This window comes from Capsicum annuum, chromosome 9, assembly GCF_002878395.1.
Source record: "Capsicum annuum cultivar UCD-10X-F1 chromosome 9, UCD10Xv1.1, whole genome shotgun sequence".
In the NCBI taxonomy this organism is placed as follows: domain Eukaryota; kingdom Viridiplantae; phylum Streptophyta; class Magnoliopsida; order Solanales; family Solanaceae; genus Capsicum; species Capsicum annuum.
In genome coordinates this window covers 113361089-113380453 of record NC_061119.1, presented here as the reverse complement: position 1 = coordinate 113380453, position 19365 = coordinate 113361089, and the positions used below count along the sequence as shown (strand labels likewise).

The window sequence follows — 19365 nt, the reverse complement described above, 5'->3', positions numbered from 1 at the left end:
TCCAAGATTTGAAGCTTTTGCCTTTGATATCAGAAGCCTCCTTTAATCTTTTGCATATTAACAACAAAGTTCCTCTGCATAACACCATTCTTTTGATAGAAATTTTCGACTCCATTGGCCAATCAAATTAAGTTTTTGATGATGTATTCAATTTCGTAATGTCATATGATTTGCCCCTTGATCTGAAGTAAATTTTGTTTTTCATGTCTGAAAAGGAGAACCAAAAATAGTAGCCTGATTGGTAAGAAAGAGAAGAAGAGAAAGAGAGGGGACTTACCATAAAAGGTGGTAGCCTAGATTTGGGGAACAAGGAGGGTGTTTTCCACAAGGAACAACCGAAAACAGATGGTTTCCCCTCCCAGGAAGGAGAGAGAACATTCTTGGGAATGTGCCTAGGAGCAATTTTACTTTTCTAGAAATGTGTTACGTTGAAATTTCTACTCTTCTATTTAGTCCTTTTAAAAAAAATGGCATGTTACCTTGTTTTGGCAAATCTTTAACTCCCAACTTCCCACACAACGTGGTTAAGACCATAATATTAAAATATTTTGGTACATTCAATTAAAAAAGTCTTAATTATTTTCTTAAACTTAATGTCAAGTCAAAGCAAGCCATTCTTTTTTAAACATGGTATGTATTATAACAAATAGGCACCCAACTCGGCCCTGTCCGAGGAACTTTGAAACTAATCATACGAGCTTTGATGCAGCTTTGAAATGAAGCATACGAGCTTTGACAATACTCGATCTTATAAAATCTAAAGAGATTGTTTTTACTCATGTAAAACAAAATTCACATAAATGAATGGGAAATTACATAGGATTTTACATCTTGTATGATACGCTGCTAATGCTCCTTCCATGTTGCATATTAGCTGACAACACTGATATCTCTTCCAGCACAAACAAATGCTTCCAGCACAAACAAATGCAGCATCACAGGAAAGAAACCAAAAAAGAATATTGAAGACAAAATGATCACCTGCAGAGGGTGACCAAATGCAATATAGAAGGCACAACAGGATTGGAAATAATGCTACTCTACACCAACCAGTTGCCCACAGGTCTCTGACATTGACATGAATTTACAGACACGGTGAATTTACTTTCATCATCACTGCTAGAAAGACCATCTTTAGAAATCAACCAAACGCCTCATGCTGGGGAATGCCAGATATCAGAGACATAGCAAAGACGAGCGTACTTTAGGAAAAATTTACCCACCTCTGAAAATCCCAAAAGAGAGCTAAATCTAATCAAATACAGCATCTAGAAGAGTTCCTCGGAATTGAATTTGTTCCACGCCTCCTGAAAAATATAACTTGAGAATGAGCTAAAGAGAGTTATGCAGTCGGAAAAACATGGGCAGAAAAAATATATTACGATGATAATTTTTGCAGAAGTATAGGCATATAACTCAAGCTATGCAACTCAAGTAAAAAGATGCAAGAACCCTGCCCAAAAAATTGGAGAAAGAGGTATGTAGTCAGAACATATGAATAATAACAACAGAGCCAGTGAAATCTCATGAGTGGGGTTGGGGAGGGTAAAGTGTACGCGGACCTTACCACTACCTCATGGAGGTAGAGAGGCTGTTTCGGAGGATCCTTGGCTTGAGTACAACAAATCAAAGTACGAACAGAAAATGATACTGAAGGAAGCACAACTAATACAGAAACAGTAACAACAACAAAGTAGCGCAATAACCAAAACACCATAAACAACAGATTGATGATGGATCAAAAGCCAGACGTTGCAAGAATAAAGCTAATTCTATTACAGACACTACCAAGCCTAAATACGCCGGGACGCAAGACAACACTCTACAGCTTACTAACCTTCTACCATAATTCACGACCTCCACACCTTCTAAGGTCATGTCCTCGGAGTTGAAACTGCGGTGTCCTGTCTAATCTTCCCTCCCCATTACTTCTTTTGACCTACCTCTACCTTTCCTCGTACCCACTATATCCAACCTCTATCACCTCCTCATTGGTGCATCTGCGCATCTCTTCTTCATATGCTCAAAGCATCTCAACCTCAGTCCCCTTATCTGACCAACAAGAGAGGCCACTCCCAACTTTGCTCGAATATCCTCGTTCCTAGTCTTATCATTCCTAGCATGTCCATATCAACGTCCTCATTTTTGTAACTTGAAGCTTCTGAACTTGGAAGTTCTTGATTGGCCAACACGCCAACCTATACAACAAAGTTGGTCTAACCACTGCTCTATGGAGCTTACCTTTAAGTTTAGGTGGTACCTTTTCATCACACCAGACTCCAGAGGCGAGCCTCTACTTCATTCACACAACACTAATACGATGTGAGATATCATCGTCGGTGTCGGTGTCCCACTTCCGTGAATTAAAGACCCAAGACGCTTGACACTATCTTTCTTAGGAATAGCCTGTATGTCAAGCCTCACAGTCACGCCTGCCTCATGCATCACATAACTGAATTTGCACTCCAAATATTATATTTTGGTTCTGCTCAACCGGAACCCTTTAGGCTCGAGAGTTTATCTCCACATCTCCAACCTAGTATTAACTTTGTGCTTGTCTCATCAATCAGTACTAAGTCATCCGCAAATAGCATACACCCATGACACTTCACCTTGAATTTACCGTGTTAATTCATCTATCACCAAGGGAAATAGCAACTAGCTAAGTGTTTATCCATGTTAAAACCACATCTCCACTAGAAGTGCCAGTGCTCTGAGTCTCCACCCACCATTCTAACCGACTAACCCGAGTCTTGGCTCCATCACGACTCTCAATAGGTCCACCTAGCATAGAGCAACAATAGAAGAACAGGTCCTTCATGCCTTAGAAAGGAGTAACTTTATACCTCCTTTACGATAATGTTAAATCCTGACAGTTGCTGGTAACCTAATACATGTGTGATCCAAGGAAACACAAAAGACAACAATTTGTGACGCGTGGATTTGAGATGCATTGATCACAGATAAATACCTTAAGTAGGTCAAAAACCTTCTTGGCAATATATTTTTGTTGAAGGTTGGCACCTTTTTGCTGCACCTTATCAGGATGAATACGAAGTGTTGCTTTGCTATATACTTTTTTGACAGAGGCGCCCATAATCAAATCTGTCAAGGACACAGGCTGCCAACCACATTCAGGCCAAAGCACCTGATGAAAAATAAAATATGAGAAATGCTGCCAACCACATTCAGGCCAAAGCACCTGATGAAAAATAAAATATGAGAAATTCACATCAGAAGGAAAAATAAAAGTTTAAGTGACTTTGAGCAACATTACATTATTATTATCAGGAAGTACAGAAAGTTCAGATATTTGGGGAAGTATAAGATAGTCAAGAAGTAGATCATGACCTATATGAAACTAGATCAAAAAAATTATGATTCCCAGGAGATTCGAAATCATAGTCTCTTTTGCTTATGAACTTCCATTTTCCTTTTTTAAGTGGGAGTACCGAGAGTATCTATCTCCAAGAAAATATAGACGGACTACTATTAGCAACGAAACGGGAAAATAGACAGTTTGAGCTTTTGTGTGCTTATGTTTCGCTCCTAGAATTTCTCTTTTAGAAGAAAAACCAAACCAGCATTCTTCAGATGGCAGGGGTTCTAATGGGAAGGGATTATTTTAAACAGAATATTGACACGCTGTGTTTGGAAACCTAACATACATATTGCAAAGTTGATAAAAGTGCATGCAGGTTTCCCTCTTTTCCAGCAGCCCATCGCTTGATCTCAAAATCTAATGTTTCAGAAATTCTCTGCAACAATTAGTAAACCAATAAGATTTAAGGAATAAACAGAAAAAGTCAAAGAAGCAAAGGATGATGATACAAATATAACTTCAAAAGGAAATAACAGAACGCAAGCTCATCTATAACAATTTGAGTTGAACCATGAAACCAGCAAGACCTGGCTCATGTTTGCTCACAAAGAATGTCACATGTATAAAGACAATGAATATGGAGCGATATTAATTTCCTAGCTTTAACACAATGTATTCAGCACTTCAAATGACTGATAAAATATTCAGCACTTCAAATGTTCCGTGCTATAGATCCGCAGCAATGTTGAAATTCCTTATTCAGATGTTTCAGATCATGCCCAAACTTCTTTACTCCCTAATATTGTTAGAGATTCTAAAAAAAAAAGTGTTGAAGAAATACTCCATCGGGGTATGAGCATTTCAGTTGCCAGCAATGCAGTTTGACAGTATCTCTATAGCTTTTCCATCTTTCAGTTTAGTCTAGTCTTACTACCTGAAATTTCGTAAGTATGGCCATTTCAAGAGGCAGTTTGTTCGCATTTATGTAAATTGCGGAACTATCTCAGTATATACATCAAGCATCAGTTTCAGATTCAGATATTAAGTTATGATTCAATTCATAAATATCCTGCGTATCATCTCATTCTTTTCCTAGTATTTCAACCAAATCTGTATCATTCGGGGACGAACGATCCCAAGGGGGAGATGTTGTAATGCCCCGAGTTTTCATAGAGTTTTCATGTCGTAAACCTCTCATCTTTTTCTCACGAAATAAGATCTAGGCTAAAGAAATCATTACCCCTACGTTGACTCTCTCATTTCGATTTCAGCCATATCGCTATTTTTCATGAAAGTTCATGCACTCACGGATCAGTTCAGTAGCCCACTACGTTGGGATTCAGTCATACAGTTTATTCTAGTTGTGCATGATAGCTTATATCCACAGATTCCTAAGTGATTTCAGCCTAATTAGCCACATTCGAGGACGAATGTTCCCAAGGGGGAGATATTGTAATACCCCGTGTTTTCCTAACTTAAAAATTCGTTCCTAGAATGTTAAGGGATAGCTTCCAAAATGAATACTATTGAATAAGCTTTTCATCGATACCAAATTCGCCCAAATCCGACACTCAGTTGAGAAGTTAGAGAATTTTTAAGTTGACAGTGTGCCACCTGGACTCTCAGTGCGTCGCGGAAAAGGCAAAAATGGCAATCATCAATTCCACTGGACCCCCGCGATATTGGCGCGTCGCGGAATGGTCCATTTTCCCATTTGTCAAAATCCAGTAGCCCAACGCAATCTTACCGCGTCGCGTTGCTGGTCAAAATGATATTTCAAAAGGGCACCACATTTCCTCCGCGTCGCGCCAAGCCCTCAGTTCCCAGTTGTCTATTTCCAGTGACCCGACGCGATCACGGCGCGTCGCGCCAGGTGCCTATTTCGGAAAATTTCGACGAAAATTAAAAGCTTTGTCCAGGGTTAAATTGGCCTTTTCCCATAATTTTATTTCGTCCAGATATGATTTAATCCCTAAAATCATTCTCAAGTCATTCTTTATTGAATTTTCCCCAAATCAAAGCATTCTCTCTCAAGGAAAAGAAAACCATAGATCATTAACCTCTTCCCCAAAAAATTCAAATTTCCTCCATTAATTCCCCAAAGAAATTCAAGATTAAGGATTCTCAATACAAGAACTCAAAGAATTCATCTTCAAAGCATCAATAGAGATCCAAGATTCAAGTTTTAGCATCTAAGATCATCAATTGAGGTATGTGGCGTTATGAACAAGGACAATCTCTTCGTCCTTGTGCCCAAAACTTATTTTAATTATGAATTTACTGAATTTTATGTGATTTTCCATGAATTTGAAGTTAGGGTTTATACCCACTATTGTTATTTACAAGTTTATGAGATTTTCAATGATTTAGAAGTTGAATTACATGATTATGTTCATATTTTCATGCCTGTTGCAGAAATTTCCAAATTTTTAGTTGATTTATAAATGCTTACATTACCAAGCATGAATATTATGATGTTTTAACATGAGTTTGATGCATGAGTCATTAAACCCTAATTAAGATTGCTATTTCAAGATTATTTGTGCTATGAGCACCCTCAGATAAGAATATTCTCAGATTTTGATAAAGATTTGACCTTTTTGGTCCTAAGCTAAGATAAAGAATTCACTTTGTTCAGAAGACTTGAGATTTAAAGAAAAGAAAGAGCATAATTGATTTTCTTGTAAACCCTTGTGCTATATTTTTTCTTGAAGTAGATTTCTTAAGATTTTGAGCATAAGAATGGGAGTAGTATTTAGCACCGAGATGGGTATGTTATCAAGGTTTCATGCCCCAGAACTACGTGCCACCGTAGGATTAATATTATTCCCACTTCTACGTGGATGATAAGATTGTGATCACTTAAGATAAGAAGTTCTATTCCGATGACAAGGGTAGAACAGCCCTACATAAGAGGGCAAAGACGTGGGACTCCATGGATGCTCACATGGTGTATGTCGGTTAGAAGAAAAGATGTCCCCTACTCTTAAAACAGTTTATTGGCTTAAAGCCTTAAGATAAAAGCATATGTTTTGAAAGCTATGGTTTTAAGATTCTTAAAGTCTTGAGATGAAGTATTTCCTTTTTCAAAACAGTTTTTAAAGAGTTTCCTTTCAGACTACAGATCTTAGAACAGAAATAGTAACAGAAAGCTTTTAGAAAACTAAGTGCAAAGGCTCACAAGTTTTACTCAAATTATGTTTTAAAGAAAGATAGTAACTTCAGATTTTAGCTTTTAGAATTCAGATTTTAGAGTGAGTCCTTTCTAAACTTAGACATGATGATTTAAAGAGAGAATACAAGCTCATCCTTTAGAACTAAATGTTACGGCTCACAGGATTTATAAAGTAAGTTTTGCTTCCTATTGCTGCATATTTCAATATTTCAAATATTCCAACTTATGTGAGTCATTTACATTTAGCATGCATTGTTTTACAAATTATGATGATTGATATTATATTTTACTTATGCATTCAACCTCATATACTCTGTACATCCTCAAAGTACTGATCCACATATATGTCTATGTGCTACATTGTCTCATAATGTAGGTACGAGTTGTAGTACGCATACCATATTCAGACAGCTTGTAGATTCCAGCCAGCAGATGACGAGTCCTCCTACTTCAGGGACTTTAGTTAGATGTTATTTATGTACTTTACTTCCTTACTCTCATGTATTGATTAGTGATAGTTGGGATCGCGTCCTAGCTATCTATCGTCAATATAGTAGAGGCTTCACAGATGTCAGTTAGAGTCAGTTATGTATTTTCAGTCCCTCTTTCAGACCTTATCAGAATGTAAACGTTGTATCAGTATTGTATTTTCACAGATTCCACCATTATTATGTTCTCACGCTGTAAACTCAAGTCGTTTTATACATATTATTCAGTTTTTTGGTTTGGTTTTCTATTATTCGATTTTCAATTTTAAAGAAGTGCAACCCAATCCAAACCCAAATAAATTTAATTTGGTATCAATTTGGTTTTTTCGGTTTGGCTATTTGGTTATGTCAATAATTAATAACATAATCAAAGTTATATTTGCATGCTTGAAAAAGATAAAATTTTACACAAAGAGAAGTATTTAATATTGAATCTCTTAAATATACCTTTTAACAAATGTCACGAGCAAAAATTTAAAACACAATTCAAAGATAAAATATAAGCTAAATTATAATGAAAGTTCCAATGCAATTAACTCTGGGTGAAGTCGAACTCAATTCTAAACCTAAACATTATATATATATAAGAGACAAAACCAAGGACTTTGCTAGTCCTCACAAAAGTTTCCAACTTAATTTCAATCTTTTCAATTAATTAGTTCTATGTCATGATCTTATCTTTTAAAGTCAAATTTACTGTTTGTCCTTAGAGTTTACTTTCTATTAGTTTTTTTACCTTGCCATTTTGAAGATCTTTATTTTTTAATGCTTTATTTTCTAAACTTGATAAACATTCATTGACATGAATTAATATTTAGGTGTCACGTTTAATTTTTTTTATGCATAAAAGTTTTGCAGTCCTCAATCCTCACATCCCTCAAGCGATCATCATTTTTTTTTAGAAAACTACATGGCTTAACAAACATAAACACCTAATTAACCTACTCGGCGTAAGTTTCAATTATTTATAATCCATAGCCTAACTTAACTATATTGCACCCTCTCTCTCGCTACTCTCCTCCCGTCTCTTCCAACCTCATTGTGTATCATTGTATTGTTATCAATTGTATTCGATTCTTATGACCAGCTTCACATGTTGTCTTTTGTATTTTCTTGAATTTATGTTTATATGATTCTATATTATAAATAGCTTAATCACAGTATTTGTATATAATGAAATCGAATATTCGATTTTTTGCATTTTATATTCTCTATACAAATACAGTTGATAATAGTTGATATAAATACAATAACTACATGGGCTACGAGTTGTAATTTTAGAAAATGTAGCTATGCAGGCCTATTTTCACCTACATGTATGCTATTTCTGAAAGTTCCCCTTTTTCTAAAAAAAGAAATTCTATATGAGCTTTTGTGATTGATTTATATAATAACATTTTATGAATCTCTTTGTACTCTTTATTAAATTATTTTTTACTTCTTCATCCCAAAATATTTACTATTACGTTTCACTTTTTGAGGACCAAATTACATAAATTTTTATTAATATTTTGAAATTGTTTTCACAATATTAATGGGAGAATCGATATGTATAGTACTTTTCATATAGTTTTTGAATATTTTAATTTTAATTTAAAATATTAAATTAATTTAACTCAATTTAGCTTTAAAGATTAGGAAAATATCTTTCAAAAAAAATGTGATGGGACGAAGAACGTATACTATTTGATCTTCATCAAGTTGTAAATATTTTACATACTTCAAAGTTCAAAATACTCACTCCATTTCAAAATAATTGAATTGTTGGGGTATGATACATCCCTTAAGAAAAATCTTTTAGGACATAAATTGTAGGTTACTTTCCACTATTACTCTTTTAATTGTTCTTAAATTGCTCTCCTTGAAAATGTGAAGTACTTAAGAATCTCATTAAATAAAAGGATAAAATTGAAAGAAATTTCCATACATGTCCACTGAAAAATGAACAATTCATTTATTTTGAACAATGAAAAATAGCTCAACAATTCATTTATTTTGGAATAAAGGAGTATTATCTTATAAAATGTCAAATTACTTGTACCTCGTTATTTTGGTATTTGTCGTATTGCATAATATTTTCTTTAAAAAGTACATAATTATGTGGCTACTTTTATTGATAATTATGAAGATTTATGAATGCGACATGCTTAGCTGCTACTAGATTATACAACAACATACCCAGTGTATTCCCACCTAGTGGGGTCTAGGGAAGGTAGAGTGTACGCAGACCATACCACTACCTCAGGAGAAGTAGAGAGGTTGTTTCCGATAGACCCCCGACTTAGAACCAATAACAGTATAACAAACATAAAAAGTAAGCACATATAAACTAGTATGGTACGCAAAACAAACTAACAATATAATAAACACAAAAGATACGTGCATAATAGACTAGTACGGGATGCAAAATAAACCAACATTGCTAGCCCCAAGATAAAGCTACAGCCACAACACTACGAACCAGAAACTCCAGCTCCAAAGGAGCGCTCGCCTACTACTACCGATGCGCTCTCACCCCCTAACCCTCTACCCTAATCCGCGTCCTCCACACCTTTCTATCAAGGGTCATATCCTCTGTAAGCTGTAACTGCTCCATATCATGCCTAATCACCTCCCTCCAATATTTCTTCGGTCTACCTCTACCCCGCCTAAAACCATCCATAGCCAAAGTCTCACACCTCTGTACTGGAGCATCAGGACCCCTCCTCATCACGTGCCCGAACCAACATAGCCTCCCTTCTCGCATCTTATCCTCCACCGAGGCAACTCCCACCTTCTCCCAAATAATCTCATTCCTCACCCTATCTTTCCTGGTATGTCCACACATTCATTGCAACATCCACATTTCCGCCACCTTCAACTTTTAGATATGGGAGTTCTTAACTGGCCAACACTCCGTTCCATATAACATAGCCGATCGGACTACCACTTTGTAGAACTTACCTCTAAGCTTCGGGGGCACCTTCTTATCACAGAGGACTCCCAAAGCGAGCCTCCACTTCAACCACTCTGCCCCAATAGGATGCGTCCTCGTCAATCTCACCATTACCCTGAATTATAGATCCCAGATACTTAAAACTCTCCCTCTTCTGAATGGCCTGAGAGTCCAGCTTCACAAACTCTCCATCCTCTTGCGACATATACTCCGTCTTGGTTCTACTTAACCGAAAACCTTTAGATTCAAGCGTCTGTCTCCCTATCTTTAATTAACTAAGCCCAGACCAAATGAAACTAGTATGTACATATATATATACACACACACACGTGCACATATATTGTTAATTCAGTTTCTTTGCTTTCTCGATTTTTATTTTTCTAAATCCAAAACCAAATAAAAAAAACAAAAAACTTAAATTCTAAATCCGAAACCAAACCAAAAAATCATAAACCATTTCAAATTAAAATTCAATTTGATTTGGTTTGGTTTTTCAATTTAATTCGAATAATGCACACCCCTATGCGTAAGTGTGGCTAATTCAATTTCGCACATTAACACAATCAATCAACAATAACTCACTCCAAATTAGTTGAGTTAGCTACATGAATTACTTGTGTTGATTCTTGCTCTGTTTGTCCCTTTCATCCCAAACTAAAAATACTACTACGTAAGTACGTTTTATGCAGCAACAAAACACTCCAGATAGTTAATTGCTGATTATAGTGCCTGCAATTTACTAGGATTTTCAGTATTAGGCTCTACATTTGGTTATGAATAGTAGCATAGTTGTTTAGTCACCATACATGTACGTATTATTTGTAGAGGCTTTGAAACTAGTGTCTTACGCATGACATTAGCAAAGTAAACTACATTGACTCAATTCGCAGGAAAACGAAACACGAAAGGTGTAGTACCCTATTGCCCGAAAGAATATTAAAAAAAGAGCCACCAGGACAATTTGGAGACGCTAAGGAAATAGACACATTAAAAAGCAAAAAAGATGCATAACCCTAGAACAAGTTCTCAGGAGTTCTCTGAGACAAAATCTCCCTGTATCTCAGCTATCAGCTATCAGGGATAAGTTACTCCACTATGTATATGAGATAACTTATCCCATCACTATGATATAAATGGTGGGATAAATAATCCCGGGACTACCTAATTCCAACTGCATGATAAAATAATCATACATTTCATCCCAGAATTATTATACCTTATACCTCAAACCAAACTAAACTTCGAAGATTCTATGGGAAATTGAAAATGTCGAAGTTGTGGCTTATAAATAGGAAGATGAGGAGATAAGGGGCGACGGCTATTCATGATATTCGTAAAGATTTTTGTTTGTTCGTTCGCTCTGCTCGCAGAGCGGTATACCCAAAAAAAGAAGTGACTACCTACTACTTATAGCTTCCTGCTTGGAGGGTAGCTCGAAGAGTAATTTATTGTGATTTCTGGGTGATATGATAAGAAATTCAAAGACACGAAATCACTCAAAAACAGTCCGCAAACACACTCCAAAACAGTCCACAAATCACTAAGAACCTTAGACCGATTGGAGACCTCTCTCGGATTCACAAATATAATAAGAATACAAGGTGAGCAAGGTGTATTTCACACCAAAACAGCAACAATACTTGAAGAACAAGATGAACACAAGGCACAAGATTCGGATTTAATAATAACAACAAGAACACAAGATTACAACACAAACACTAAACATGATTGCAAGAAAGTAAAGGAATACATAGATAGACCACATGAAGGTATAATCTTAAGAACCCAAGAATGGACACTCTTGGACCCTTAACACTACACACAACAATAAACCTATCTCTTACGTGACACAAGATCGGATTGCACCTCTCTAACATCAACGTTTCCAAGCAAGCAACAACAAAAGAGAATCCACCCTATTGTTGTATCCTAGGTTCGGTTTTGGTGCCTCAAGGAGAGAGGACTTGTGTTCTTTGGTCTTTCAAGATTCACAAATATCATCAAAAAACTAAATCTAAAAACCCTACAATGTTCATTTTATAACTATTACAAAATATAACTTAAAATGACCAAAAGACCCTTCAAAGAGTGGGCACCCATCTAGTGTAATTTATTGTAATTTATGGGCTGATTTGGGTGCATTTTGGGCCTCTTTTACACTTCAATTGTACATGCCAAGGCTCGGGTCCAACACGCACTCTCCTAAGTCCATATCCGAGATTATTCCCGTATCACTGGGGTGACTCTACGCCCTGACTGATTTGCCATCTGTTGAGAAACCACTTTTGAATTATCTCTCGATTAGGGCTGATATTAAAAGTCATTGAACGTCCCAATTAGACACTTCGCAAGATAATTCTCGTTTTCTGTTGACTGGGCAGTGAAGCATTCTCAGAATTGGTTGGCCAATTAGTAATTTTTGCTGCTTGAAAATTTGCCTTTGGATCTGCAAGCTGAAACCGTGGATTTACAGCCTTCCCAAGAAATCTTTTGATCTTCCTTGCTATATCTTCCCACCCCCAGTTGCAGTCATTCTCAGGGATAATCACTGATGCTATTTTCTCCCCCAGCAAGGATTCTATTCTCACATACTGTCCATGGATGTTGAAATTTGGACCACCCTGTATGAATAGGATTGGATCTTCCTCGCCTGCCTTCTACATCGATTTCCTCTTACCTGAGAAACTTCAAGGAGATCTTAACAAACCCAACGCAGATTTGCTTCATCGATTCTGATGCTGCAAGTAAACCTCCTCCCACGTTTAATCAAAGTGAACGACCGATCGCAATCTTCACTAATGTTTAATAATTCAAAAGATTTCGCCTGCAATAAAAAATATTCTCTCCCATGTCTAGAGAAGAGAGAAGTCACCAGAGAAAGTTGACAGCAAACTTTAGGAGAGAGAAGATTGAGAGGAAAAGTTTTGGCACATTTTCCAAGTCAGAGCACATTTTTCTTACAGTATTTCTACTTGGTTATTAGGCCTTTGCCTCATTGCTCATTGGCTCTGTCTTGACGAGAGCAACACTAAACAGTAAATCTTTCATCCAGTTGTAACTTCTTCAATTACTTAATTCATATAATTGTTGTTTCAGCTTATACCATTTATTCTTCAACTACATTATATTTCGCTTTTTCTTCATTTGTGCCTTTCTTTCTTAAAACATGTATTTTATTTGGGCTTAAAGTCCCATCCTAAGTGCATCTTACACTTTTTGCCTTCAATAACACTGCTATGAGAAGCGACGGACCATATCAGTGGCAACCAAATTCCTAATTATAGATTTTGCAAGTTTTCTATCAAAACAGAACTTACATGTCTTTCTTCCTGCTCCCTCTGCACTTGAAGGTCACGTTATTTCTTCTCAGCCAAAGCTTTAGCCTGACCACATACACAACAACTATGAATAAATACACAGAACCTACTGTGTGAACACTAATAGACTACATGCTAAAAGCTGTAAACAGAAAATTGTACTGAATATTCAACAACTAGAAGGAAAGATATCATTTTTCAGAACGCATACCGCACGCTCCTGAGTACGTTGATGACGTTCTATTCTTGCTCTTCTTCTTTCTTCAGTTTCCCCTTCAACATCTTGGAATTCTCCAGATGATGCAGAAGCTGGTGAAGTTGAACAGTACACAGTAAAGCTGGGAGAAACAACTTACAACCAAATCAGATACATAATGTTAGATCATGAAGACACAAGTGGAAGTACCTCCAAAAATAGAAGAAAGATCATCCACGAAACTAGTAGTGGAAGATGCTTTCCTCATGTTAGAGGAGGCTACACCAGCTGTTGATTTTGGCCCTTCAGATCCTGCCTTATTCAGGAACTGTGAATCAAATACATTGGCCTGAAAATGGAAGCGAACAAAGTAAAAGGTCAGCAAGAAAGAACAACAAACACTTATCATTACTAATCAAAAATAATTAATATGAACAGTGTTGTTGCTAGAACAATAGGCTATATCTTAATGCTGTTCACTACTCACAGGAGTACTTGTTCTCATCTTTGGTGCACTACTGACTCTACCCATACTAAAAAGGGATTCAAGATCATTATCATTTCTTTGTTGGTTCATCCTTGCAGATGCAGCTGCCCTTTCTTGAGCCTCTACAGCTGCCCTTTCTCGAGCTTCTGCAGCTGCTCTCTCTACTGCTGCTCGCTCCGTTCGCCTTCGTGCCTCAACTACCGCCTTCGCATCAGAAGCTTTTTCATGTCCTTTTTCTCTTGCTTCTGCAGCTGCCTTTTCATCTCTTTCTTTAGCTTCTGCTGCAGCTCTTTCGCGAGCTTCTGCTTGTGCTCTCTGAACTGCAGCCTTTTCAGCTCGTCCTCAAGCTTCAGCTGCAGCCATCTCCACAGCAGCTCTCTCTGCTTTTAAACGGGTTTCAGCAGCAGCCCTGTCCCGTGCCCCAGCTGCTGCTCTTAGTAGCCCGTTCTACCGCCTGCCGAGCCCTTTCTTTTTCAATCTCCCTGACTCTCTCCCTTTCTCTCTCAACCTTCCTTTGTGCTCTTTCTTTCTCTTCCTTCCCACGCTGTCGCCTCTCATTTTCTAGTCTCTCCTGGTTTTCTCGAAACTCTCTTTCCTGCACTTCATTTATTGCTTGTTCAACCCTTTCCAGATGTACAGCTTCCTTAATCTTACCAGACTTTGCATATTCTCTTTCTCGTACTTCCTTAGCATGTCTAACTTTGGCCTCGGCTCTATCCATAGCCTCCTTTATTGCAGCTGCTGATGCAGCAGCTACGGAGTTTGCATTCATCACTTCTTCAGAAAGAACATCAGCATTTTCATCAATATTACTCTGAGACCAACCCCTGGCAAAATCCTCAAGTTCATCCAACTGCGAGACTGGAGGGCTTTTAACTGCAGGACAAACTGGCTTGGGACTCTCAGAGTACTGGTTGTGATAAGGGGAGGAGTACCCCTCACCCTTCCTTGCATTTGAAGCGAAAAAACTTGCTTCTAGCTTTGAACTGTGCCGTGGTATTAGAGGTGGTGGTCGCGATGGAGGTGGAGCACTTGTAGGCTGTGTAAAAAGAGGAATCTCTGATACAGTAAGCCATATATCATCAAAAGCCCACACGTGTTGTTCCGATCGTGGGGATGTATCCACTTGGAAGTTTGTTTCATGAAGATCATTATCTGCATATGGAGGAGGAGCAGCTTCACCAAAAGATCTCAGAGGATCTTCCGAAGGCATGTCAAAATGGGGAGACTCTTGAAAACTATCCCCAGGTGCTTTTTTCTGCGAGTGGCTTCCAGAATATCTAAATGACTGTGTCCCAATAGTCTCTCTTGAGGTAGATGTGCATCACGCCTTCCTGGTCCCACCTTTGACGGGCTCCTGTCCTTCCCTCCAGTCTTCTTCTCAGGGAAAAGTGGACGAACAGGCTTATTAAAACCACTAAGTGGATCTAGATCATCAAACACCCCTCCACCAACTGATGAAGCACCAGTTTTCGCAGTTCCAGATTTACCAAGCTTAGCAATCTCTTCCAGTGGATCTGAAAACTCCCCGGGAGTAGAATTTGCTGGCGCCGAGGTCGACTCTAACACGACAAAAGGATCATCCTGCACACCAGAGCTTTTATTTGAATCTCCAGCTGGTTTGGAGGGATAGGTTGACTCTGTAAATGACCTGAGGTAAAAGCACTGCTTTTATCATATCCGAATCAAATGCAATACAACCGAGTTAAAGCAATATATTTCCTGCATTTGGAGTACACATGGTTTAATCTGATCAGTGACTCTAATTAGCAAATGATATGCAAATATTAAATTTTCTCCACATACCAAATACAGTTTATTTATCGGGGGCCAGCTTGGCAACCTCCCTGCTCAATCTTGTTTTCATCTTACACATTCCAGTTACAGTAAACAATTGAATCATCAGTTTCCAGAAAACTCTGATAACATGAAAGAGAAGCATGAACAATGAAAATCTAATTAACTAAATGAAGAAACTTCTTTTTAACAAGACATCCAAACGACTAAATCTAATTAACTAAATGAAGAAACTTCTTTTTAACAAGACATCCAAACGACTAAATGGATTCAGTTGAACCACTCGCCCCGGCTAACAGAACTTTAACACCTCCGTGACAAAAATTGACTGGACTTATTTGTGGAGGTGACACAGTTTCACCCAACCACTATTTAGAAAATCAGAAGCATACCCAGATAAATGGAAATTACTCCATATATTAGCAAAAAGGTTTATGGATATTTCAAAGACTATTAATTTGAGAGAGATCCAAGAACTTCATACGGCCAACCAATTCTTCATACAAAGTGTGACAAGCTTACCATGTTAGCCCTCTAAAGCAGTATTTATGTCCTTAGAAGTGGTAACCATGTCCACCAGAGAAGGCAGATGAGCTAATCATGTTCGCCATCTTGAGCAGTACCCAAATTTTGACCCTTTTGTACGAATAGAGAATTCGAACTTCAACCCGAAGACCCTCTCCATACCCCCAAAACAAAAGGGCATTAAAGGACATAAGATACAGAACCTTCTTCAAACTGACAATCATAATAAATAAGCAGGTTACACACAATAATCATTGCACAATCAACACATGTTTATCTATGCAAATTCTTAGCTGCACCCCTTGAATCATGAAAACCCTGAAATACAGACAAGCAAACTATTACCCGAAACAATTCCTAAAATAGAGGTGTGTTTTAATCCATAATGAACACATTGCTAATACCATTTAATAGCTCTAGTAATGCAGCAATAGATTTAATAACTCAGAGGCGTGTGGTGTACTAAGTCTTTAAATGAGCTCATATAAATTGGGAATATAGATAGATAGATCTACATGTCAATCCGTAAATGAGCTCATATAGCTTTTAAATTATGTGATATCCAGCAATAAATTGAAATAATCAAATTCTGAACCACTGATCTCCAGCCAAGTAATATTTTCGTAAGAGGTGCTTGCAAATGCTTTTTTGCTCAAGAAACAACACATTAGGATCTCAATAAAATTCTGTTTTTGGGAATGATGAGGCATACAACTCGGAAATATATGAGAAAATACCTGCTACTGGTGCCAGGTCTAGCACTTGCAAAGCCAGCTAGTAAATCATCGAACTCAGAGGAAGCACTGGTCTTTGGTTCATTTATTCCCAAATTTCCCAACAGATCATCAAAATGACTCTTATTGTGGTTTGGGGAAGTGATTGTAGGAAAAACGTCATCGGATGAAGATACGGATTTGCTTTTCACTCCCGGTAATTCGTCAAACATATCCTCGCCATACACTGGCTTGTCATAGACAGGCAAGGAGGAGGTTTTGATGTTGTCATCATTGTTGTTATTGGTCTTGCCGGATTTGAAAATAGAATCGCAATTGAAATCGGCGTAACTTGTGTTCGTGTATTTAGGAGGGCCACCGAAGACATCGTTGAATAGCACACCATCAGGATCATCAAAAGAAGAGGTGGATGATCGGACGGAGGAGGAGCGGCCGTCGGATCTCATTGGTGCGAATTTCCAGCAGGTCGAAAACCGAAGTCTTGAGCTAACACATCGAGGTCATCCATTGGGAATATAGATAGATAGATAGATCTGCAGTAAATATGGTATGTGGATAACTAGACTAGGATGGCTTAGAAGGGGAGGAGTGAGTATCGTGCTGACTGCTTCTATCTTTCTTGCTTCTTCCTCTTCCTCCGCCTCCGCCTCCGCCTTCGCCTTCTCCTTTCTCTTTTCTCGTCTCTTTCGTTTCTTTCTTTAATTGCTCCCTGTTTAAAATAAAGAATTACCAAGTGAAGACAGAAAATTTAAAAAAAAAAAAAAAAAACTTTTAAATTTTGTGCCCTTAAATTAAAACTATGTTAAATATATTAAAATATTTTTTAATCTTATAGTTCTAAATATACCACGTGAAAAGTTAAAATTAAAATATTATAAAAAAAATCATTCTTTTTTAAATAAATTAAAAAGAAAAGTAGGTATTTTTTTTTAAACGAAGGGAGTATTATTTTTTTTCGTTTGACTTGAATCCATTGGCTTTTTTGAGTGGAAACACCCTTTTCTTTACTAACTAAAGGAGCATGGTCCGTGTCAGCAGGGGTCCAATATTAAGATATTTATTTATCTTCTCAATCTTAATATATTTAAATAAAAAATTTAATAAAATGATTGAATATGTTTTCTAAGATTCATCCGGAATCTAGCATTAGCTCAACATATTTTATTTTAATATGTATTTAGATAATTTAAGTTGTTAACTATTGCAATTTATAATATTTTTTATGTAATTTTTAAATTAATATACGTTACTTTTCCTGTCCAAATTTTTGTGGCATTGATAGTCAATTATATTTTAAAGATAATTTAAGTTTTTAATTATTGTGATTTATAATACTTTTCTTCTATTCCAATTTTAGTGACACTAATATAATTTTAAGAGTCGACCAAATATTTTATATCTTTTAAATTTTTTAAATTGTTAATTATTATGATTTCTAGTATTTTTCATGTATTTTTTTTGAAATATATTAGATATTAAATTATTTTTAGATATTTTAAGTTGTTAACTATTGTAATTTATAGTACTTTTTATGTATTTTTTGAATAATATATGCTACTCTCCTTGTCCAGAGTTTTGTGTCGACGATAGCCAATTATATTTTTTTAAATAATTTAAAAATTTTATCATTGTGATTTATAATATTTTTTCTATTTCAACTTATGTGGCACAATGCTTAAATGATCATAATAATTAATTAGGGGTGATATAGTATAATGTAATTATTATTATTTATTATTATTATTATGTGTATTTGTTAATTCAATAAGAATTTGGAAACATTTAGAAATGTGTTGAATGTTACAAATGTTAATAATCAATTTAGTGCTTCTTGATTTTTCTACATTTATCACTTCTGTGTTTTTACTCCTTTGCCCTTTGAGTATATGTAGTAATTTTTATTTAAAAAAATAAAATATCATGAAAATTTTTATTCATAGTATATATATATATATATATATATATATATATTATATATATAGTAAAATCGTGGATTCAATATTATTAATTTTTTAATACATAAGTGACTTATAATAATTAATTGTGGGTGATACATTAAAATCACGATTGAAGCAGAAGAAATCAATTTTTAATTTTTTTTTGTTAATTATTGTTATTTACAGTACTTTTTATTTCATTTTCAATTAATATATGTTGCTTTATATCTTCTTCTGTCCCGACCCAATTTATGTGGCAATAATATAATTTTGATAGTAAATCAAATATTTTATGTTGACATATTATTTTGTTATTCTTATTTTTCTAATACATAAATGACTTATAATAAGGAGTGATATAGTAAAATCATCGTTCGAAAGACGAAAATTTAATTTAAAACATTAAGAGTTAATTTTGCATTTTATGTCTATTTTATTTTTCATTAAATATT

General features: G+C 36.1%; 1 protein-coding gene across 1 annotated transcript; it reads right to left on the bottom strand.

The window, feature by feature from the left end:
* Window positions 1–710: 710 nt before the first annotated feature.
* Window positions 711–17678, bottom strand: LOC107842638 (auxilin-related protein 2-like). The gene is given in 11 exon segments (XM_016686585.2): window positions 711–1307; window positions 2972–3148; window positions 3669–3758; window positions 13238–13303; window positions 13449–13546; window positions 13644–13782; window positions 13921–14356; window positions 14358–15237; window positions 15240–15571; window positions 16980–17430; window positions 17433–17678. Coding segments are annotated over 11 exon segments (2760 nt in total). The 5' UTR covers window positions 17485–17678; the 3' UTR covers window positions 711–1268.
* Between the last annotated feature and the right edge of the window lie 1687 nt (window positions 17679–19365).